Source organism: Balaenoptera borealis (assembly GCF_965194805.1).
Source record: "Balaenoptera borealis genome assembly, chromosome: 8".
NCBI lineage: Eukaryota > Metazoa > Chordata > Mammalia > Artiodactyla > Balaenopteridae > Balaenoptera > Balaenoptera borealis.
This window is the reverse complement of record NC_138865.1, coordinates 50,541,143-50,565,517: the sequence shown is the minus strand read 5'-3', so window position 1 is coordinate 50,565,517 and position 24,375 is coordinate 50,541,143. Positions and strand designations below refer to the sequence as shown.

General features: G+C 38.0%; 1 protein-coding gene and 1 long non-coding RNA gene across 18 annotated transcripts in view; both read right to left on the bottom strand.

Moving 5' to 3' along the window:
- Window positions 1-24,375, bottom strand: part of LOC309632784 — an 807,477-nt gene that overhangs the window by 472,823 nt on the left and 310,279 nt on the right. The window lies entirely within an intron of this gene.
- Window positions 1-24,375, bottom strand: part of ELAVL2 (ELAV like RNA binding protein 2) — a 158,445-nt gene that overhangs the window by 11,263 nt on the left and 122,807 nt on the right. For all 17 annotated transcript variants that reach the window (XM_082400572.1, XM_082400568.1, XM_082400577.1 and 14 more), the window contains one exon: window positions 2,832-2,985. In XM_082400572.1, the coding sequence (XP_082256698.1) occupies window positions 2,832-2,985 (154 nt within the window). The remainder of the gene's footprint in view (window positions 1-2,831; window positions 2,986-24,375) is intronic.

Here is a 24,375-nt window from a genome sequence, read left to right as displayed (position 1 = left end):
AACAGAAACAGACATTTGCTAAAAATGCTAAAAAGCTATGCTAAAAATATACGCACAGTGGTAGAAAAATATATTTCAGCTACATTTTTAAACAATATAATTCTACTTAATCATATTATATAGGAAACCAACCCTTTAAGAAAAATGTCTGAAGAGGCTTTTCTGGTTCCCTGAAGTTCCCCCACTATTTTGAACTGGCTGTTCTTTATTAGAGAAATAACATTATATGGAGAAAAAGAGGTGAAAGAGGAGGTAGAGTTTAAAAATAAATAAGATAGAAGTAAAGGCTCAAAGCTTTCTTTCTTTGGCAGCATTTACTTCTGACTACGGAATGTCATTCCCTGGCTCCCACTCTCCCCACCCTGAGAGACAAGAATGGGGGAAGGCAGAGGGATGGCCAAATACCTGTCCAGCTTTTGAGAAATGGTAGCAGGAAACCCAACTCATTCCATTTAATTAGCTTAACAGGCTATTTGGGGTGGCCATAGCTGGCCATCATGAGATTAGCAGTTGTAGGGAAAGACTTTCTTGGCAAGCAAATTGGTAGTAGCAGTACCAGCTTGGGACTAGCAGTGAGAAAAGCCTAGATGATTCAGAGTATGTCACTGAAGAAAAGAGTGAGAGGTTATTAAGAAAGATAGGCTAAGAAAATGCACTAGACCATTATGATTTATAGGAACTTTAAAAAAAGATAAAGGTCTGCTTGCTCTACAATTAATACTGTGTAAGTTGAAGGGCTTAGAATTTTACTCTAAGGTAGATGAGGCATTTTTTCCATATACACTTAACTCAGACAACCCCTATCACTTCACCTTTCCTATTTAAGCTATACCTGCTGCACATTATTACCACCTGATGGCTGAATAACAAAATTGCAGGATTTTCATTTTAGGTAAGGTGGATAATTTCACTCTGTTAAGTCATAAGTATAAAGATGAAACGGTGAAATGACAGCAAATCTATCCTTTCAGTTATCTATTAAGAATGAATAACCCCTAGGACTTGACTATTCCATAAGGAAAGCATCAGATAAGCAACGAAATGGCCTCTATATAGGATGAGTCATCTAAACCTATGGTCCTCAAACCTGAGCATGCATCAGTATAACCCAAAGGGCTTGGTAAAACGCTCACTCTGAGAGTTTTATTTATTAGGTTTTGGGTGGAGCCCAAGACTGTGCATTTCTAAGGAGGTTCCAGGAGGGTGCTGATGCTCCAGGTGCAGAATCACACTTGAGAACCACTGACTAAACCAGGAGGTGGCGAGATAAATCCACCTGTGAGCCCACATACTCAGGATGGACTTGCAGTTAAGAGATGCGCTTTCTGTATCACAGGTGAAAGAAATCTACTTTTGATTCACAAGTCCTCACTGAGAATGAATGAATGAATGAAAAAGCATGAATATTATGAACAAAATATCAGGCCATTTTTGTTGCTCTAAACAAATATTATCTAGATTGCTAGGCCTGGATTTCTATTTGACCCCATTAGCAGTCTGTGTGATACAATACACTGTGATAGAATGTATGATAATTACGAAATGCAGCTAAGAAGAAAAGACCACATTTTTATATACCCTCACTGGACTAAATTTTCTCCATACAGCAAAACCTACAGGCCATTCTCCCAAGTATGTGAATGATGGTAGATATCACTTTACTCAGAACTCATAAGTATGGTATTCAGACTCTGTAAGAGGTTAATTAACAGCACAGAGGGGCATAACATAGGCTGCTTCTGATCAAATTCAGGTCAACTAAATTGATCGTCACTTGAAGAATTAAAAACTTGGCCTGATTTTACTCTGCGGTCCATTGTTTCTTTAAAAAGAAAAAAAATCACACATTGTAATGTACAACTATCTCCACTGGTACAATAATTATGAGAGAGAGAGAGATGGGAAAGGAGAGAGAAAGAGAATAGGGAGCATGAAGGAGGGGAGAAAGAAGAAACACAGAAAAAAGAAAAACCTATTTTCTTAAAAAACAAACAACCCCCCCCCCCAAAAAAAGACTACCCACAAAATCTTAATGTGACTGCTTGAGTATATGGCACTATAGGTTATTTTTCCCCCCTCTTTACCATGTTTCCCTAATTTCATTATGTTTTAAAAAGAATATTGTTTTTACAACAGAAAAATATGCCTGTGCCTTATTTTTAAGATCCATAATCAAATCTATATTGCTAGTTTTTAACTAAAAGCTTTAGCAGAAGAGCTAGCTCCCTTACATACAAAATTTTTAATAAACATATTAGTCTTCTTATTTTGGTTTGGTTAAAAGTAATATAAGGGATAAAATAAATTTTTAACATTCAAAATTTTAAACTCTTACACATGCCTATACAACACAGCGTGGACCTGAAAAATAGCCTTAATAGCAATTACCAGTGTAGATGTAGTGTAATCCGCTCCTGGAGAATTAGCTGCATTAAGCTATGCTTTTCACAAAAATAAGATTGTTTATTAGTACTTTATAAGGAAGATGGGAGCTTTTTTCATGCAGCAGCTTGAAAATGAAGATTAATTTGTAATAATTATTTGTAATAACTTACATGTAATAATTATACTTATAAATTTATTATAAGCCACAAAACAGACCCCAAACCTGCACCTTTGCGGAGGAAATGACTCAAGCTTGCTCACTACACTCCACAATCTATTCTTATCCATGCATATCTATGAACAGTCCCAGCAGAAAACTGCATTTTCTGGCCCACATATACCTTTGATGTGTTCCAGAGGCAAGACTTCTGTATGGGAAGGCAGAATATTTCACCATCTGCCAGTCGCAGAGCAGAAAAGATTGTCCAGAGCAGCTGCCTACTTACCAGTGACCTGGTCAACCAGAATACGAGAAGTAATAATGCGTCCGTATTGTGAAAAAAGTTGTTCCAACTCCTTCTGTGTCATTGTTTTCGGAAGTCCACTGACGTACAAATTTGCATCTCTGATAGAAGCTGAACTTGGGCGAGCATAGGAAACCTGGAAAAGAGCAATGAAACGTATATGCACACTCAGTGACCTCCCTTCCAAAACCCAAAAACTGCCTCAAGTTAGTTAGCAGCTTTTGCATTAGAAGTACACAACAAACAATGAAGTTCAAACAAGTCCAGAGTGAACTGTTTCATTTCTGGAGAAATTCTCGACAAATGAGAAACGCCATTCCTTCGCGTGGAGAGAAGACAGTATTTACCCCTAGCTTTGTAAGTGTTCAAAACAGACCAATGGTGCACATAGCAGAGTACTACTCATGGTAATAAATTGTCCTCGAGGGGGGAAATCCCCCTAAACTAGGGATTTAGGCTCAATCAGAAGACCAAGCTTAAAGATTCTAAATTCACCTGACACATCTGTGTGAACTGTTTTTGCGCTTCTCCCATCTCGGGGGTTGGTGGTGATGGTACAAAGTTTCTGAAGAATTTATTATAAGTACGTCCTTTTGATTTATTTGAAAATAGCTATCGTCCTTAAATTGCAAGAAGCTGAAGTATAAATGAACTGTACCTCCCGTTATCCTTTGTCTACTGTCTTCTTGTCCACAAATCTCTTTAATCTTGATTTTCAAAAGGTCTTAAGTCCGTCTATTGGTTTATTGACTTTACCTGCCATTTTAGGTACCCTTTCAAAAAGCTTCCCATCTTTGAGATATAGTGTCCAAAATTCTACCAGGATGGAAGGCACAACAACAAGTCCATGTGTATTTATCATCAACACTCTTTACATGAACTCCAGGAGGAAAGGAGCTGTATCTGTCTCTCTTATCACTGTATCCTCAGTATCTTAGAACATCACACGTGCTAGAATATCTTCTGAGTAAAGCCAGGCTAGTACCCCATTGATCCCGTAGGTCCATAACAGTTTGCAAGGCACACAGCATTCAAGTAGCGTTCATCAAGTCATCTAGATCTTGCCCAAACTGTAACCGATAGCTCTATGCCTATAACCTATCTCTGCCAATTTTAAGTTAGCGCTGAGTCTCATGTGCTATTTTGACCTCATTTCTTTTAGTTTAACTGTAAGCTCTTCTGGACTGACTACTAGGACAGGAACTTCACAGTGTACCCCATCTGCCAGACCATTCATAAAAATGGCCAATGAGACTACTCCTGGGCTTGATTTGGTGGAGTATCATGACAAGATAACTTCTGCCTGTTCATCGTAGCCATTAGTATCCACCTTTAATCTGGCTCACTGCTTACTGAGAAACAAAATTAAAAAATACCTTTTCAATTTAAACAGTTTTTGATATTTGGTATGAAACACCAAATATTTTCTCCATGATTTCAATTATGTCCACAGTTCTCTGTGTTATCACCATTTTTTTCTTTCCAGAAGAAAAAGACAGGTTTTATAAAGGTCTTGCTCTCTTTCACCCCAATCCCCATAGTGTTAACATTTAATACTCTTACCCTTTATTCAACAAGTTTGCTCATTAACAAGTGAAACTACACCTGCTGTTCCAAAGGCTGTATTTGGAGGTCACATTAGCACTGTCTTACTACAGACACAGGTAATTTGGAATAGTGGTGGAGAAAAGATAGATAACTATTCACATACTACTCCTTTTTTCTTTATGCCTAAATACTTAAGAACAATGAAGATTGGGGAACTTAAATATAAGTGAAAATTAAGAAATGAAAGAAATTTCCAAGTGCTCAAAATAATTCAAATGGAGTCTAATCTTGGGACTGCTAAAAACTGATAAAAACAAAGCAAATGAACTATATGTGCATTCAGTGATGTGAATACATGAACACCCAATTTCTTTTCTAAAATACAATCCTTCATTACCTGGGTAAGCTAAAAATCCCACCACTCAGACACCCTTAGAATCTAGGACTCCAATGCTTTATTTCAGTGGCAGGGAGCTCTCACCAAGTCAGCTGTTAGTCTGCTCCAGATTGTGTGACTGAAGTGTTCCCCTTATAAAGAGCCACTTCCCATGGGCAACAGAATAGGCATCTACACATGCTCGGTTAGGAGGTTTACTTCCAATGACTGATGAAGCAGACAGCCTCAACACAAGCTCAAGCAAAGGTGACACCTCTCTAACCAATGTGCCTGGGCTCAAAACCAGGTTTAATTCATTAAGGGCTCTTGAATTTGAACAAATTTTACCTTCTTTGTATGGTTAATAGGAATAATAAAATAATCTTTAATCCACCTAAATTGCTATTAGCACAGAGCCTAAAAACCTAGGTGACTACACTATATTTACCTCTACATGCATCTGAGAATGCAGGTAAAGACCTAGACCATTACAGTTGAGAGTAACCTGAGTCCCTTACTGTGTTCCAGAATAATTTACTCACGCAGTGACATTCACTGCTTTGTGCATTTCAGAGGAGTGTGGGCGGAGTGTTTTAAAAGTTATCCTAAAATATATTTAGGAAAACGGGTTTATATTTAGTGCTTATGTAAAAGCTTTGAAAACATACTTGGGTCAGTTATGTTATCTGCATTTTTTTTTTCTTTCAGTGTCTGGTCTTCAGTTCACATTGCTTCTTTAATTCCCAACCAGTATTGACTATATTTTCTTATTTTCTGTATTCTCAATGCTCTGGCATTTGTGGCCTTGATCCTGGAGAGACTGCCCCTCCCAGGAATAGCTAATTCTAGAGATAGTAAATGACTCCCCCGTGAGGTACCTTTGATACACAAACCAGTCGATCCAGAGACCACACCCCCACCTCCTTTATCAAATCCTCACATCAAGCCAATATTCCTCCTGCTCTAAATCAGCTTAGGGCCAGGTACCATACAATCAGGGACCACCCCTATAGACCAGAGCCCTCCAAAACTATTCAAACTACTCAATGCCAAACTTACTCAGTGTACCTGTCCTGCCTTGTCCTTAGCTTTCCACTAGGACCCAACAAAAGCTCTGAGCCATGCTCTGCCCTCTGCCCTCTGCCTCCTAGCCATCCCTGGTGCTTGCCCATGTGGCCCTGCATGGAACGTTGTGCCTCCTGTTTCTAGAGATCTGTTAAGTATAAACTTCTTCCTTCGTAACAATCATTTATGTGTCTGCATGTAAGGTAAGACACCTGATTAAAACAAATCCCAGGTACATTCTTAGAACACAGCTACATTAAAAGGCCTCCAAGAACCGATAACAAACCTTCTCAAAATATTGTTTTTCAGTAACTTTGTCAAAGAACTGGCTCCTATCACCACAGGCAGAACGGGTGATTGATTGTATAGAAACTCATGGTGGTAACAATATTTCCATTTAACTTACACTTAGGGGCTTATGGGACTTCACCATTTGCAAAGCATTTTCAGATACAGTATTTTGTTTGTGCCCACAACAACCCTGTGAGGGCACACATTAGTATTTTATAGCTGGGGAAACAGATATAGACAAGGTAAGTAAAATTCCTAAGGTTATACACAAGTGTTGAACTCTGGCTTAAAATTCTGATCTTCTGAACTCATGTCCTTGTTTCCTTGTCCGGTTTTCATGCCACAATACCACATTACAGTAACTAGCTCATTGGTGCACTTGTCCTGAGAGTTTGAAAAATTAAATTAATCTTGATTGTTTCTTAAACACACACACACAGTGAAACTGAGGAGGACAGACAGTAGAATAGGATGGCACCAAAAATTACGGTTAAGTCATTTTACTTCATTTTCCCATTAATATTTTTTTAAACCAACTTTTCCCAAGAAACAATGAGTGGCCACTAATTGCAATTAACTGGAAAAACTACACATCATAATAAGCATTCTGAAATTAGTTTTATTACTAAGTTTTAGAATTCCATTAAATGAGCATCGTACCACCACTCCCCCCTGCCCACTTCCAGGAAATAAAGATGAAGGAAGGGCAACTTCTCTCCTCCCAGATCAATGTGCTATGTCTCCCCTCTATACGTTTATTGTTTCTTGGGATTAAAGCAGCCCCCCCTCCCCTCTCTATCAAGGATATCACTGTCAGCAACATCCTCCCTTCCAGGAAACGGAAAGTATTTCTTCCTCTTCTTCTACCTCAAAGGATTATAAACAGAAAACATACTTAGACCAAAGTAGGAAGAAGACTTGCAATGGGATATGGGCTTGTATTTTACTTTGGAGATTCAAATCAGTTTCCAGACCAAATTTTCTATCTGGCAATTATCAACAATTCTTGACCCTGATTTTTCTGTGGGTCTGGAGCTCAAACTGATGCCTGGCTTTAATACGTACCTAGAGAACCACTCTTGGGCTACCTGAAAGCTGAAAGTGTTAAGTCTATCTTTGTGGTTCTTCAAGACTAAAATAAAACCCCGTGGAGAAGACCCAAGAGATGGTTTTGTTTTATGGCAATTTCTTTAGTAGAAATACTTCAATAAAATTGAGTTATTTGTAGTGAGGTGGATGGACCCAGGGTTTGTCATACAGAGTGAAGTAAGTCAGAAAGAGAAAAAACAAATACCGTTTGCAAACACATATATATGGAATCTAAAAAAAATAAATGGTTCTGATGAACCTAGGAGCTGGACAGGAATAAAGACGCAGACGTAGAGAATAGACTTGAGGACATGGGGAGGGGGAAGGGTAAGCTGAGACGAAAGTGAGAGAGTAGCACTGACATATATACACTACCAAATGTAAAACAGATAGCTAGTGGGAAGCAGCCGCATAACACAGGGAGATCAGCTCGATGCTTTGTGACCAACTAGAGGGGTGGGATAGGGAGGGTGGCAGGGAGACGCAAGAGGGAGGGGATATGGGGATATGTCTACATATAGCTGATTCATTTTGTTATACAGCAGAGACTAACAGATCATTGTAAAGCAATTATAACCCAATAAAGATGTTAAAAAAAAAAAAGAAAGAAAGAAATACTTCGATGCAATGAACCTCCAGCATATGTTCCAGTGGGGTCAAAATAGCTTCTTCTTTCACCAAGTGCAAGCTGTTCTCCAATCTACGTTCACTGGATTAATAGACAGGTTTGGATTTTACATTTTCACTGCCATTTAAACAGGTAAATATTTAATGCCTGAGGAGCAAGGTTATGAAATGTCAAAACTACTAAGTGAAGGATCTAATTTAAGAGGCAGCCAGAGAGTCTGCAATTTAAATATTTAAAGATGATACAGAAAGTACAACACTGAACACCAATCTACTCCAAAGATAGCAATTTAAAACTCAGGTTTATTCTGGAATTCCTCACAACCCTACAAGTGACATAATAAACAAAGACAAGCAGTGCTGAGATTACTTGAAGGGAAAAGGATGGGAGACAATCAGAAGTACCAGACAAATAAATGCTCTAGCCAATGGCTTCTCAAACTGTTCTTCACAAATGAGATCAGACTGGACAAAACAGAGATAAAAACAGAGTTATCACAGTAATTAGGTCTTGAAAATGGAATAGTTTGAGACACAGTATGTTCCTTGCAATTAAAACCTCACTTCTTCATCAGCAACTAAAACTAATTATACATTAAACATTCAAGGACAAGTAACACATATACTAAGAATGGGCTATCAAAACACAAGCTAATCAAAATACACAGAACTAAAAGAAATGAAAGTGTCTTATGGAAAGAATTGGTACTTTATTACATGTACATAGTAAAGTTTAAAATCCCTGCACATCACTTTATCAGCAGTCCATCTAAATGCTTTTGTCCAAAAATGCAACTGCTCTCAATTCTCTCTGCTTCATCAACGATCAGTGACAGTGGACATTAATACCAACAGATTAAAGTGATAAGGACTACAAATGAACAAAGCAATCTCTTCTTTATTAAACTAAGGACATCTGAAAAATCTCCCACTGGCAAGATCACCATTGAACAACTTCTATCACTTGTCAATTACTGACCCAGGACTACAAACATTAAACCTGAAAATTAGATACTTGCCACTTCAGACTTTTTTTTTGAAAAGCTCCATTCAAACTCTTCAGCTGAAAGAAGTGGACAAGGTCATAGTTATGCCTATTTAAACTGAGAGTTAATTGCTGCTCATATCAAAAAACGGAGTCTTGATGGGACTGAGGAAAATGATACTACCGCTAAATAAAAATTAGCTCCAGCTCTGGCAGGCAGTAGCAAAGGTCTTGTGAAAGCATCAAGGCTTTACAGGCAGGGAGCTATATTGGACCCTCCAAGAGAGCTCAGAAACACACAGAAAGATGTGACCTCTAACCACAATTCAGGCCACAGACCTCAAAACCCACCAAAAGGAAGCAATGTCCTTTGATCTACTTCTAAACGCAAAACCCTACCAGGAACAGGTCTCAAACACACACCAAGACATATACATATCCATCCAAGATTAGGATTTGCATAGGACAAGCATGTTTCACAGAGGGTTGCAAATGAGTAAACTTGAGAGAACAAAGCATACAGAAATAAGTCCATAAGAAATGAAAGATTCCCTCTAGCAAAGGTGCTGGAGATAAAAGGAATAATCATACCTAACAGGAAGACTTAGTAAAGGTATTGTAGATGAGAGCAGTTGCCTTTAAGAGGTATTCCAAGAATATAGAATACTGCATCCATGGAAAACACACATGGAACCTCAAATTTTACTGAGACTGGGTTGGTTGAATGCTTTCAGTCTATATAAAGATTGTTTTGACTCAAACGAGAAGTTCAGAGATACCACAAAATACGTTTGATCGGGTTATTCTCTGCTAAAAATCTCTCAGGGACTCCCTAATGCTTTAAGATTAATTTCAAGTTTCCTAGTCCATTATACTCAGGGTACTGACTACCTTCTCTATATAAACACATACAACCTTCAGTAGTTTCCCAAAGCTTCCTGCTCTCACTTCCCTGTGTTAGTGTAAGCTGCTCTCTCCAGTCATCTAAATTTTCGTCACTTCAGACTCTGCATGGGCATCACCTCGTTTCTAAAGTCAACTCTCATCCATCCTCTCCACTCTAGACTGAGCTGGGTACCCCTTACCTGTGCCCACACCTGTGCATTATATTTCTTGTTCTCTTAAATACTGAGGAAACCAAGATGTACTCATCTGTTACTGTGTCTCGTGACTGGCTTAACTGCTTGAAATATGAAACCTTGTCTTTATCCTCTGTGTTCACCCTAGTACCTACCACACGTATATTGTAATGAGGATGATTTATCATCACACACTTATTGAGACTTTATTTTTGAAATCTTGTCTAGAAAGTTAGGAGAGGCCACAATCTGCTAATATACCAAAAATCCTATATGATGGTACTTTCTGAATATACTTGACTGTAGATTCCACTAAACATTAAAAAAAAAAAAAAATGAAGTCTCATTTTGTAAACTGGGGATTCAACTCTCAAGAGGCAATAAAATCTTAAACACAGTTATATGTTGCAGGGGTGGGAGTATCGTAATTTTGGAGCAAAAATACAGATATCATTTAGTCCAAACTCTTTGTATTTAGAAAAAAAGGGAAACTTCATACTTGTCCAAAGACACAGAGCAAAAGAGTTGGGTGTAGAATACCAGAGTCTTGACTCTTCGTCAAGGGGTTTTCCATTACACCACTGGCTGCAACACACAGTCTGAAATCATGCAAATTTCTAGAGAAATGATCAGCCATTTATAAGGAGTTACTAGACAAGATATGCAATAAGGAAAGAACCTTAATTTTGCTAAATGTTTTCTTATACGTAAGGAAATCTGAAATACATCAAATGAGTCTTTCCTTTAGGACAGTTACTATATTTCTTCTACTGAGTAGTGCCTGAGAATTATTTATGAGATATTTGAGAAAAATCTAATAGGGGTGAGGGGAGTTGAAGAGAAAAAAATAAATCAAACTAAGAATCCTGAGACTGGGACTTCCCTGGCAGTCCAGTGGTTAAGAATCTGCACTTCCACAGCAGGGGGCGTGGATTCGATCCCTGGTCAGGGAACTAAGATCGCAGGCAGTGCACTTTGTGGCCAAAAAAAAAAAAGAATCCTGAGGCTAACACGCTTTACCTTCTTTTTTAAAAGAATCACGTACCATTTAAGATAAAGGGAAAACAGCAACTGGATGTTTTACACCAGAGAGACTTTCCCAGTTTCACATCATTTCCAAGTTTTAGTGCAACATCATTAAATAAAATTCAAGGCAGGTGATACTTATATCCAACTTAAAGATGAAGCTAAGAATAAGTAATGTCATAAGAATAAGTGATCATATATGACACTGTTAAAAACAATACTAAAACTACTAAAGAGCCACAGGAAAACAAAAGTATGCTGGTTGTGAAATCTGTATGACACAACTAATCACAAACGGAGGACTTGACAGATTAGATTTCCCTTTTCACACATCTTAAACACCCTCTGAAAAATTACCTTAAGCAGAGTTTATTAAATGTTACCCAAAACAGTTTCATCCATGTGCATCAATTAAATGAGGGTCCAAATAGGTTGTCATGACAGGCATCTTTATTTTTTATTAACCTATCATAGTTGGCAGGTATCTGTCCTTTTATTGTTGCTCCTGCTTTGGCTGTAGTACACAGTTGGTTCAGCAAGGACTCTCATGCTGGTAAAAGCAAACAGGAAGTCCATGGTAAAGATATTCTTGAAATGCAACTTGGAGAGGCCACAGATACCTTCCAAATTCCTCAAGATCTTTGCACGCAAAGAATTTCCCAAAAAATAAAACACAAGTAGAGCAATGGTAGTGGCTATGACATCTGAATGCGGGTGTGTGGTTAAATCACATCCACTACTGCAGTGGTGGTGGATTAGTCATTCCAAGGTCTAAGCAGGAATCTGTCAATTAAAATGTTCCATATTCCATTTCCAATCCCATACCTTCACTTAGCTCATTAAAATTTTAGAAAGTGATTACAGTAAAGTGGCATGGAAAAAAAAAAATAGATGGGAGTTTCAGCTGTAACCACCAAAGAATCCATTCCTGCTTTGTCTATATTAGGTTGTTTTCAATAGTGGTTAAGAAAGCAGATTCCCTTACTTTTAATATCAAAAATGAGAAATGAGCCTGTTTCTTTGGCCACATAATCTTTAGAAACGTCAAGTAACATGAATAATGAATAGGCTAGAATTGAGGCAAACACGAGTTAGTTTAGTACTAGGTCAAAAAACTTACGGCAGAAGAGAATGCACTATTACTGGTGAAATTCGGGCCACAAGAGATCATATTTTGAACTAGTGGCCTGAAACTGGTGCTTGTACTAGAACTCTCCAAAGTTACAAAGGAGTAAGATCATAGGGCATGGAGTCTCACAGAGTTAAGTTCAGGTCTTGGCTTTGTCACTTACCAGTTATATAACTTGGGAATAATTTCCTTAGGTCCTTTGAAGCGTGTATTTCTTTATTTGTAATTTGATGTTAATGATAGTCCTTACCTCACAGTGACTTTACAATGATTAAACAGAATAATAAAACTAAGAGCATAGAGCTGGAGAACAATAATAATATTTTCATCATAATGATTTCACATATATAAAATCATGTAACAATACAGATGATGATAGCTCCTAGTATTTATTAAGTGCTTACCATGTGCCAGGTACTGTCCTGGGTATGTTACATTTATTAATTCAATTGATCCTCATAACCAGGGTATTAATTGGTTATTATTATCAGAGGCCCCAATTTATGGAAGGAAAAAACTCAAATATTACCAGTATCTCTGAGATTTGGCACAAGGAAGATGTATGTACTTTAACAGAAAAACAGTTCAAAGATTAAGTAAAGCTTCTTCCAAATCTATTGCAGTTATTATCAAAACTCTCATTACAATAAAATTTGTAATTACAATATTACAAAACAAGTATTTTGTAAGAGAATAGCAGATGAGTAGGTTGGAAAGCCTGAAGCCTGGCTGAAACAAAGCATGATGGAAAGACCATCCTACTGTCACACAGAGGGTCAACATCCAGCATCTTTTTTTTTTTTTTGGCTGCACCATGCCGCTTGTGGGATCTTAGTTCCCCGACCGGAGGGATCGAACCCATGCCCTCAGCAGTGAAAGTGTGGAGTCCTAACCACTGGGCTGCCAGGGAATTCCCATCCAGCATCTTTAAATGGGCTGATAAGAAAAGCCAACTTAATTTCTCCAAAGAAACTGCCACGTATCAAATCCTCCTACTTCTTCACTCCCTCTCAGAGGTCTCTTAGGGCTTAATGTGAAATGCAGAATGAGAAACAGGATACTTTTTTGGTAGACAGTAGTAGACACAATAAATGGACTTCATGAAATAGAGCCTAACATCAAGTTAGATTAGGGCTACATGAATGTTCCTGAATACGGGACGGTTACAAGAGTCACCAAGAAACCAGGGCCTAATGACTCAATGTGAATTCACACTATGAAAAAACACTAAGAATCCTACACTAGCAGGGAGAATTGTAAATTTTTCATTTTAGACACTTTGACTAAATATACTATGAGGACGTTAGAGAGATTTAGAGAAGGGAAATTTCAGCACTTGGGACTCAATACCCAGACGTGCTTGGGCTTCTCCAACACTACCAGAGCAGCAGACCGCCTCAGAGCCTCCCTGCTGCCCCCAAGTAACTGGGAGAACTGCAATTCACTTACAACGCTTTTACAGTATTAGGCTTTAAGCTCCTAGAGGGTTGAAACTTATTCTTATACGTACAGTCATCCCTCAGTATCCACAGAGCCCCTGCGGGTACCAAAATCCACAGATGCTCAAGGTCCTCATATAAAACAGTGTAGTACAACAAATAGAGTCAGCCCTCCATATCCGCAGATGTGAACCCGAGGGCTGACTGTATGTGTGTACGTATGGATAGCCCCATCCACCAAGTAAGCACACCAGTACCTGCTGAGTGAATCTATTCCACGGCCTCCTGCAGGGGCTATTTCTGAAGTACCTCTCAGACAAGATGACTAGAAGGTGTGATGCTTGTCCAAACAATCTGGCTTTTTGTGCTTCATTGGAAACAATACAAGTTAAATTGGCTTATAGAAAAATAGCCGTACTCACCCAATTCTTAGAAAGCTATTCTGCAGTAAAAGCTCTTAAGGGTTCTTTCAAGATTCTGAAACTTGATCAGACGCAATCTCCAACAAAAACCATACTATCAGGATACCTGTCACAACTTTACCCCCTAAAATAAACTTAAAATATAATTTATGTAGTATTTGAGCATCTAGCGTGTCTAAGGCACTGTCAACAGATTAAATAGCTGAGTTAGAAAGTTAAACCTAAAGAAGGGACTACACACTACATGTGATATAAGTAAACTGGAGCTGTTTAAGAATAAAAGCTAATTATTTTTTTTTAACTGGTTGGTAACGTGTGGAAAAAGAGGTTCTCAACAGGCCAATTTTGGTAGGTTACACATTCTAGGACTTTCACATACTCCATCTAAGGTTTGAGAGAGAAAGAATATACGGAAGAGACACAGATGATAGACGACACAGGCTCATGTGCATTACGTAGAAAATCTCACATAAAAAAATAACAGCTAAATCTTCATTTATTGTAGAAAAGAAAAAAAAAGCTGGTAAGTCCCTTATACACCCATCATTTGACCGTATCTTCATTGAATCCTAACACCTAACAGGAAGCCACAGTTTCACTTTTAATTTCACTTAAATTGTGAATTTTCCCATCTTTGAGTATATAGAGCGGGTCTCCCACTCTTTCCTGTGAACAATAAATAGAAACTTCCTCATTCAGAAATTACAGACAAAAGCATAAGTTTTCTGTGAGGTGCTCTGAAGATGAAGATGCCTGCCCTCAGAGAGCAGACCACCGAATAGGAGAGAAAGGTAACGTGCAGCGAAAAATAAGTGCTTTGTTGGCCAAATAAAACTTGGTAAGTAATGATGGTGGTATAAGGCAGTACAGACAGGGATGACCCAAGCAAGGCAGGAGGTAAGAATCAGACTTGCATCTTCAAGGGTAAAGAACCCAGATGTGACAGGATAAAAATTTCTATAGGACAATGACAACACTGGAATAGTAATGGTAGAGCCCTAAATGTCAAGGTGAAGCTTTTATAAGCAGGGGAGTAACAGGTTACAGAAATGTATTATGTGTTTGTCATATATATATATATAATACTGAGATAGCTTTTCCATCATAAGCTAGGTGAGGAGAATAGTCAAAAATCAGTGTGGCAATTAAAAAAAAAGTTAATTTGAATACCATCTACAATAAGGTTCCTTTTGTTCTACAACTAGAAGAAAAAAACTGCTTCACTACAATGTTACCTCAGATATCCAAGTCTTCTTTGACCTACTTATACATACTGTAATGAAATTATAATGATCCTATCTCTGTGTGTACACTAAATACTCCACAGAGAAATTTCTTCTTGGTACCATCTGTAAATATCTTAAATGAGTCTCAAAGGTCACAGTGGATCTTTTCAAAACAAGGCAGATATGTGTCTATGAACAAATGAATTAATCTGCCCCAAATTCATTCCTATAGTTCCTCTTATAAATTAGGTCTCCACTTAAAAAGGATAAATGTAAAATATGGGGCTAGGATGGATCAAATTTTTCTACCAATCATTTTTGTAGAAGGTTATTACTTGATAGAACAAGCACACTTACAGTTTTCAGATGCAAGTGTCCTCCAAAAAAGTACATGTCACATAAAGGCCTCTGTGTCTTTGGATGAGACATTCCTTCATGTGCAATATCTTTCTTCTTTCTCTCCCTGATAAATCCTATTTTGTAAAACGCTATCATCTCTGAAACCATTACAGAGGCCTCTCAACAGCTAGTGACATATCCTTTTCCATTGCACTCTGCATTCACTTACCATACATCCAAATAATGGTCACATAAAGCAAGTGCTGTCTCCCCTGCTACACAATGACATCAAGGACAAGACTACATCTTGTCACATTTTAGCACTGTTCCAACATTTAGCAAAGCTGACTGGTACATACTAACCACTCAAAATGCCTCCAGAATTAATTAATTACTCACAGGTATTCCCTATCCAAGATTGTATAACCATGATTGTACAGTCTTACAACAATTTGCAATTAATTATTTTTTAATATTATGATTGATATATTTGCCTTTGGGGTGGGGGAGAAGGGGGGCGGAAAGCACATGTATAATGAACATAATAACTTTTAAAGCACATGACCTTCCCTACAAACTTGGGGACTGACCACTGGTCTTGTTATAGTTCCATATAATGTAATAAGGCTGTAATAGGATGAGACTCTTTTACTAAACCTTTAATGTATGTTAAAAAATTATTCCTCAAACTTCTGAAGGAAAATTTCTAACAATCTTCCTCTTTTGAACAAAGGAGAAGATAGTTTATTTCAACAATCCCCCTTCAAACACCTGTTAGAAATATAAACAGTCTGCAACCCATACCTGTATTACAAGTATACTACAATAGCCAAGATTTATTGTTTTAGGGCTTGTTTTGACCCATTTGTCAGGGATCTGGTGTGTGTGTGTGTATGCACTTATACTCTCAAAAAAAAAAAAAAAATTAGGAAACCAAAATTTCTTTCAAGGGTATACTGTCTTTGGTAAATAAGCCTTGATCATTATAAGCTATACATCGATTGAAAAAAAAAAAAAGAGGCAGTAACAGAAAACATTTTGGATTAGCTATGGCATTTCTTACCTCTCAAATAGGCCTAGATGGAGATCTGTGTAACAGATACATGTGTGTGTGAGTGTGTGTGTGTGTGTGTGTGTGTGTGTATAAAACATACAATAAAAGGATAATAGAAATGTTATTAAAAGCCTTCCCCAGAGCCAAAGAAAGTTTAACCTACATATATTTTGTAGACCTGACCTAAGTTATACAACTATGAAAAATGTGTTCAATAGATAATTTAAAAGGAATAACCCCTGAAATATTACTGAATGTTTTATAACTTCAAAACTACCAAGATATTTTTCTCTCAACATGATTAGATATTAGAGAATAATCATGGGGAAAGCTTTTTTAAATGAGCTGATTTGCGGGGCTAATAGTCTCATTCAAAGACAATCTCTGATTCTCCAAATATCTATTAGACACCTGAGCTATATATTCCCCCAAACAGCTTTAACAGAAAGTAATTACTGTACTCCTAAAGTCTTTTGTATGACAGTTGTGAAGATTTTACAAGAGAGAGGGTTTTTAAGGAAAACACCAACAACCTTAACTGTACACAAAGAAGAGACTGTATCATTGCCATTCATAGAACTCCTCCAGAAATGTAAAGAGGGGCAGCAAGGAGGAGATAACCACCTTTACCTTTGTTGCAAGACAAAGTGTTCCCCTGCTTCAGATGACCTCACTTTACCTTGAGAATCCAGTTCTATGGTATTTAATTACACTGCTGGGAGCACAGAATGGTCTGGCACCATGCCCTTTCCCTGGGTCTCACTGATTGATAGCATCAATAACATTCACTGGCTGTAATTAAACCGCCAAATAGTATCCCCTTTGCCACTTGGCAGATCAATGTTCTTTAATACTCAAAGAACAAAGTACAAAGGTGAGAGAGGTGTTTTTAGCCCTCACCTTCACAGTTCATTTGACTTTGTGCTTCAGAGTAGTTTGCAGACAATGCATATTTCACAATTCCCCCAAGAACACTGGTTAATGAAGAAGAACACTAAGGAAAATCCTGCAAGTTGGTGACAAGTACTTATTAACCCATTTTTGCAAATCTGAGCAGAACAGAGACATACTAAGCCTTTGGGCAACAGTATGCACACACTGCTTTCCCACAGCTTTGGGACAAAATACAGTTTATAGGTCAAAAGGTTTATAAATTAAGGTAGCACACAGTAAATTTTTTTTCTTTAAATATTTTCAACATGCTATGTGGAAGAGTCCTTTATGATAAGAGCAAATTCCCATTTATTCAGACCCTGACTAGAAAGTTCAAATATCCAGATACTAGGGAGGGTGGGTCAGGAGTGTTGCTAGGAGTTTATAAAAATGAGACAAACTTTTATTGTATTGTAAAAGCAACCTCCATAATCTAAGGATTCACAACCATCTTGGATCATAAAATTCAAGTCCTAAACTCTATACTATGAAATACCCATTGTAAATGAATGAGCCCCAGAAGAACCATGCGGCAAATTCCCCACTCTCAGAATCAAATATTAAATGATGTTGATGTACTTGTAATGCTAGAAGTATTTAATGACATTCAAATGCTCTGAAAATGAGCACGCGCATCTGTGTGTATGAGAGACAGAGAGAATGAATGTGTGTGAGAGAAAGGGTAAGTATGGCAATGATGTTCATTAAAATTACACCTGTTAATCACAAGCATTCCAGATAGCTTATGAGAGGACCCACAAATGAAAATCTTACTTACATGTATCAATAGATTTGTTTTGAAACAAGCACCAGAGACCTATCCAAGTGTAAACTATTAAGGTCCACTAAACAATGCTTCTCAGGTCAGGCCACCACCTGCTAAGAATCAGCTGTGGTGCTTGTTAAACTACAATTTCCTTGGCCTCACTCTGTAGATAATCATATTCAGTAAGTCTTGACTAGGGTCCAGAAATCTGCATTTTATCAACCAGACCACTCCAGTGATTCTGATGAACATTAAAGTTTTAGCAGTCTCTTATGTTGAGGGATTTTAAAAAGGTAAAATTCTCAAACTCTGGGGCGTGTTTGGGTTTCCTGGAGAGCTCATAAAAATTACAGATGTCAAGCCCTCCTCTTCACCATCCACCAGTGTTGGTTTCTGAATAAGACAAACTCCCAGGTAGCTTGAAAGTATATGTGACTATAAATCACCAACAAATACAAAAATGCAAAAGTAAAACAAAGCCCATAAAACCCACCCAAAGGTATTTCTAAGAACTGGACCTGCTGCAAGTGGCTCAGCTGGGTTGGGGAGCCCATCCGTATAGCCAGTCTCTGGAAAAGGCTGCTGTGCTTGATTCTATGAGGTCAGAGCCTCTCTCAATGACTCTGGAATCTTTCCAGGAAGGTGAACAGGGTCGTTTGGGTAAAGCAAGCAGAAGTGGTCAAATTTCTAAAGAGTCATTTAACAAAATTTGTGGAAACTAAAGCATTTTCTGAAGTATAAGTTTCCAGGGCCAGGCAGGCACTCTGCTTGCCCTTCCTTCGGCTCACATGTGGGTCATTTCAAGACTCATTAGCAAGCCCAGAACCTATGCAGGAAGGATTAAACTTCTCGTTCCCCTGGGAGGAGGTAACCTGGTACTAATGACCCAAAAGAAAGCCTATTAGCATGATTTATTTTTTTCAAAATCGACTACTCTATAACACAAGGTAACTAGAGCCATTTTTTAAATATCCAACAAAACTGAACCAAAGAATTAAACATTGTGACTACTTTCTTCAGAGTAAAAGTAGCTTTTTAATTCCTCCCCAACTAGACTTCTAAAATACCACTTTAATATAGAAAATGCAGACTGAAAAACAATGGAATATTCTTGATAGTCTGTCTCTGAAAACAACAGGTCAACACAAGTATTTTCTACCTCTAGATGTCAAGCCAAACGTTTCACCGGAACTATGTAACTTGGGACCATCTCTACCATTTTATAAATGAGCGAATTAGGCCAACAGAGCAAGAGCAGAACATGAACCCAGGACTTGTGACTCCACGTCCTAATGCAGCATTCGAAGGAGTTCTTCAAAGGTGGGCTGGGGTGGGAGGGACGGGGGTAAGTAACTGATTTCCTGGATTGTTTTCAAAATATAGCCGCCTCTCTTGCTTGCTCATCAACAGCATGCCAAGAAACTTCCCGAAGCAAAAGCTCCACCAGGAATTCTGATGTAGTACTTACGGCTGAGAACTTGATGCTAAAGGCAATTATAGGAAAACCTGGCAGAGGTGGGAGTGAAAGAAAATGGACCACACATGCTTTTGTAAAGAGCCCACACAAATTTAAAGAGAGACAAATGCACTTTTCTGTGATTTTTAAACTAGCGTCTAGGACTCAAAGGAACCTACCAGAAAAACATTCTTGAAAAATGAGTGGTCTCCTATAAAACAGAGATTCAGAAAGTTACTATAATGCTTCTTTTATTGTCCAATTACCATTGAAATACTTAAATCGATGTTAACTCACCTATCTGCTAAATAGGACCTCCAGATGCCAGTTTTCTTCTCAAACCGGAGGTCTGGCTGTCTCACATGCTCAGCCTGAAAGAGTTTTTCTACCACCAGGCACAGCTCCACTCCCTCGCACCTAACAGAGGCCTGGTTCAGAAAATCTCAGGATGCTAAAAGCCCCAAATCAAGGTCCTCAAGAGAATATTCCGTTTGTTTATAGTGTATGGACGCTTGAACATCAATAATGTGAAATGGAAAGAAAACCATAAAAGGTGCCGGCATCAGCCAATGTGGCCTATTTCCAGTCCTAGTAGTACTATTATTAGCTATATCGTTTTTGAACAAGTTCCTTAACCTGAGCTTCCTTTCACTGGCCAAAGGGAGTATTGGGCTACAAGAGACTATTGTTTTGGCACGAATCCAGACAAGCAAAATGATAAAAGTCCTATGAAAATACTACACAAAGCAGATAGAGCAAGGAATTAAGAGACTTTTTCAGAAGGTAGCACACCTAACTTAACCTCTCCAGCTAGCTCTGGAAGAACAGACTAAAGCCACCAAACTGACCCAGGACTACTTCTCCTGAGTTATACGTGAACGACAACAAGTCCTACCCTCCCCTTAAAGAGCAGTAGAAAAGTTAAGCAGACAAGTGCTAACAGTGCCTTGCAGAAATGCCTTTGTTGATGTACATTTATGAAACAGGCAGGAAACGTAGGGCCATGCTTGGGTAATAAAATGATCTATAAAATCCCTCCTGAGGAAGATGGGTTAGTTCAGCTGCTAAGACTCTCCCACCACCACCCTCCATGGCTCACCCTCCATGGTTCTCCCTCACATACAGTATAGGAAGGAATGGATAGGAAGTAAGCTAGGACACTGCCCCCAGGAACCCTCCTCCTCACCCTTCCCTCTGTACCGTCTCAGCCTCTGCTCCAACAGTGGAAAAGTATCTACAGAAAAGCTGTTCAGAGAATGCCCAGTTATTGCCCTCTGGGAACTTTCAAATGTCTAATTCCCAATATGGACAAAGCTTGTAAGGAGCAGAAGTAACACAACAGGCCTGAAGTCAGGACAAACAAATTCTGGACCCTGCTAGGTCCCTGAGATAAGTAAAAACCTCTGGGGCTTTTTATGTTTAAAAAAAAAAAAAAAAAAAAATCAAAGCTGAAAATAAATCATTCCACAAAACACATGATGTGCATTATACAAATAACACATTACTCAAAAAAATCTGTTATTCCTCATTTCATATAAGGACTATGTAAACTGGACTCAATATAGATACAAGAATTTTATTTAAATGCACTGAAGAGTTTCTGATAATCAGATATGGCAATACATTTAAAATTTGGCACATGGCTCTAGAAAGTTCCAGATCATGGGTTAAAAATGAAGTTAGAAAAACATGCACTCAGTCTGTACTTTTTAAAAGGCAAAGAAATCATTTACTCAGTTTCCATTTTTGCCTCCACATTTTCAACTTTTTTGTCTCTCCACAGAGATCTGACCAGCTAAATAACAATTTAGGATAACGTCTCAAAAGTTACCAGTTAATGTGAGGCCTGTCCTTCAGACTATTACTTTCAAAATTTCCAAATCTGGTCAAGGTAAAAGGTAAATGATAATCTATACTCAAGTGTTGAACTGATGAGTACTTTATAGAAGATGCCTTATAAATGTGTGAAGCCCACACTTCTTCTACAAGCATCTACGCTTTGTACCTTCAAGGGAAATATCAACTACATAAGCCACAAGAACACTAGGGTGGCCTGAGATGCTCAGAGAGATGTGGAGTTAAATGCAAAGCAGATCTTCCCCTCCTAATAAACACTCAAGTCCAATTCCATCACTACTCTGCTCAAAACTCTTCGGTGGTTCTCCCTCACATACAGTATAAAACCACATGTACCATACCTCTTCGGATCCCTAAATGCTCTCAGGCTCATTTCTGCATCACTCCCCCACCCAGCTTTCTCCTCTAGCTAATCTATGTGATTTCCCTAACACCCGCTTTCAAACTTCCAACAAAAGTATGAACTCTCAGCTTTCCTACTATTATAAAACCCACACCCCAGAATGGTGCTGCAGATATTTTAAACAGAGCACCCACCAAGAGGCAAGCCTGTAGCCAAGCTTCACTCTCCCATTCCTGCTTCCATGCTTTCTTTCTTTACAGTGGGGAGCGGATTTAAGCAGTATCTACAAGATACTTCCTCATGTTCAGAACATTTATAAATGAACAACTTACAATGATGAATAAAAACCAACCCCATCCCAGATAATCCTGAACCAAAAAGAAGGTTGAGCCAGAAAAGTGTTTCCAGTATGAATTTTACCGTGGCGGCTAAACATTCAACAGTGGTAAAGGGAAACGGTTAAAACTGTTACCTCCTCAGGACAGGGTGCTGCATTTCATTCTAAATGCATTCTCAACTAAACCATTCTATACGATAACCATGAGCTCATTAAAAACAGTTACACCTTTTCTTAATATGCAATCTGGCAGATTATGGAAAGTTAAAAGAGTCAGGTAATAAACATAGTGATAAGTTAATTCATTAATTTTAAAGATTTTACAGATATAAATAGAAATTTAAATGGTTAAAAGATGAGTCCAAGATTACAGAGCCAGTTAAATCACTTAAGCAATGCCAGGGAGGGTAAGATTTCAGAAATGTAGTTCTATATTCCTCCTAGATTAAGGATATAGTTCATGCTAAACAGCAAAAGAGTCTGCAACCATGACATTTACTAATTGAGAAAAGGATAAGCTAGTTAGGAAATGGTGTAAATTTAACAAAAAATTAAAAGCAATACAGTAGCTTAGAATAAAAGTTTATTAAGCTTCACTTAATTGCTCTCTAATAAACTGAACACTTTAAGGAATAGACATTACTATTTGTAATTAATATTCCAATTTTTTATAACAGTTTTTCCATACAGACTGAAATGGCAGTTTAATTAATTTAATATGAGAAATTCCAAATTAATGTATGTCAATAATTTTTAAGCCAAGGTAAGATTTAATCTGACTTACATCTGAATGATTAAGAAAAATCGATTTAATCAAAACCAAATTTAGGCAGTTTTTCTATGCTGGTAGCATTTCTAGACAGGGTTTCTTCTGTTGCGAGAGAGAAGACATGGATTTCTAGGGGTAGTACCTATCAATAATGCTGAAAAGTTCTCTACTCCGTGAGATAATAGCTCCTACTACTTTCAGATGAAGCAAGCCCACTTTGTGGAATAAAGCTTCCTAGGCCCGTTGTAGAAGGGGGAGGAGTTGGAAGAGATGCTGGGAGTCAAGATATCCATTTTACTGTGTATGTGATATTCTCTTATTCACAGTACTTGATGTGGGGGGAAAGTCTAAGTATTTTCAGAAATGAATGATTTTACTCTGCTAATTTTTAAGTCTGATGCCATTAACCTAGGCAAAAAAATACATTTTCCTTTAGGAGTGGAAAGAATTGTGCATATACTCCCTTTTTACTACTCTCCCTAATATCAAAAGTTAAAAACATCTTGTAATATCCACTTTATTTACCAGCTGATTATTAGGGACAACGCGGGCAGGCTTAACACATCATGACTGCCTCCTGTGCAGTTCAAGGATGGTGTGATGTCACCAGCAATGTAAGCTGCTGGGACATTAACGCAACCAGGAAAAAAAAGTGATCCTTTAGAGAATCGTCATTTTGAACCTTTAACCTATGAATGCTGCTTTTCATAATAAATAAACCTCTCTCTAACATAAGGTGAACATATTAAGTTTTCCTAATTTCTAAGCCACACCTTTTAAAAAGTGAAAACTGCATGAACTGCTTTTTACTACGAATACTAAACTAGCATTCCGCACGCTCAAAAAAAAACATGGTTAATATTCCAGTTAAGTGAATTATCCACAAGAAGATTATCAAGGTAAAAGATGAAGACAAATGAAGCTTTGCACGCAAAAATACCAAGTGTTTAGAGAACCCAACTATTCAAAAAAACATACATTTTGGTAGTTCCTAAGTGCTAGGTCTTACACTCAATGTCACAAATTACCTAGAAAGCATATTAAAAACAGATTCCTGCATCTCACCTCTGGACACTGATTGAGTAGGTCTGAAGTAGGTCCCAGAACCTGTATTTCTAACTCACTCTCCTTGTGATTTTGATGCAACCAAGTTTGGGAATAACTGCTTTAGAATTTCACAGTGCCTGAGGGACTTTGCTTTACTCACTGCAGAAATACTGAATATTTGTCATTTATTCAACATACCATCCATCTAGTGCACAAAACCCTACTGGGCTAATGCTACTAGGAAGCCCCAGGAGAAACTGCTAAATAAACCACCTTTCACAGCACTTGATTCACTGTTTTAATATTCCAACCTATAAAATGCA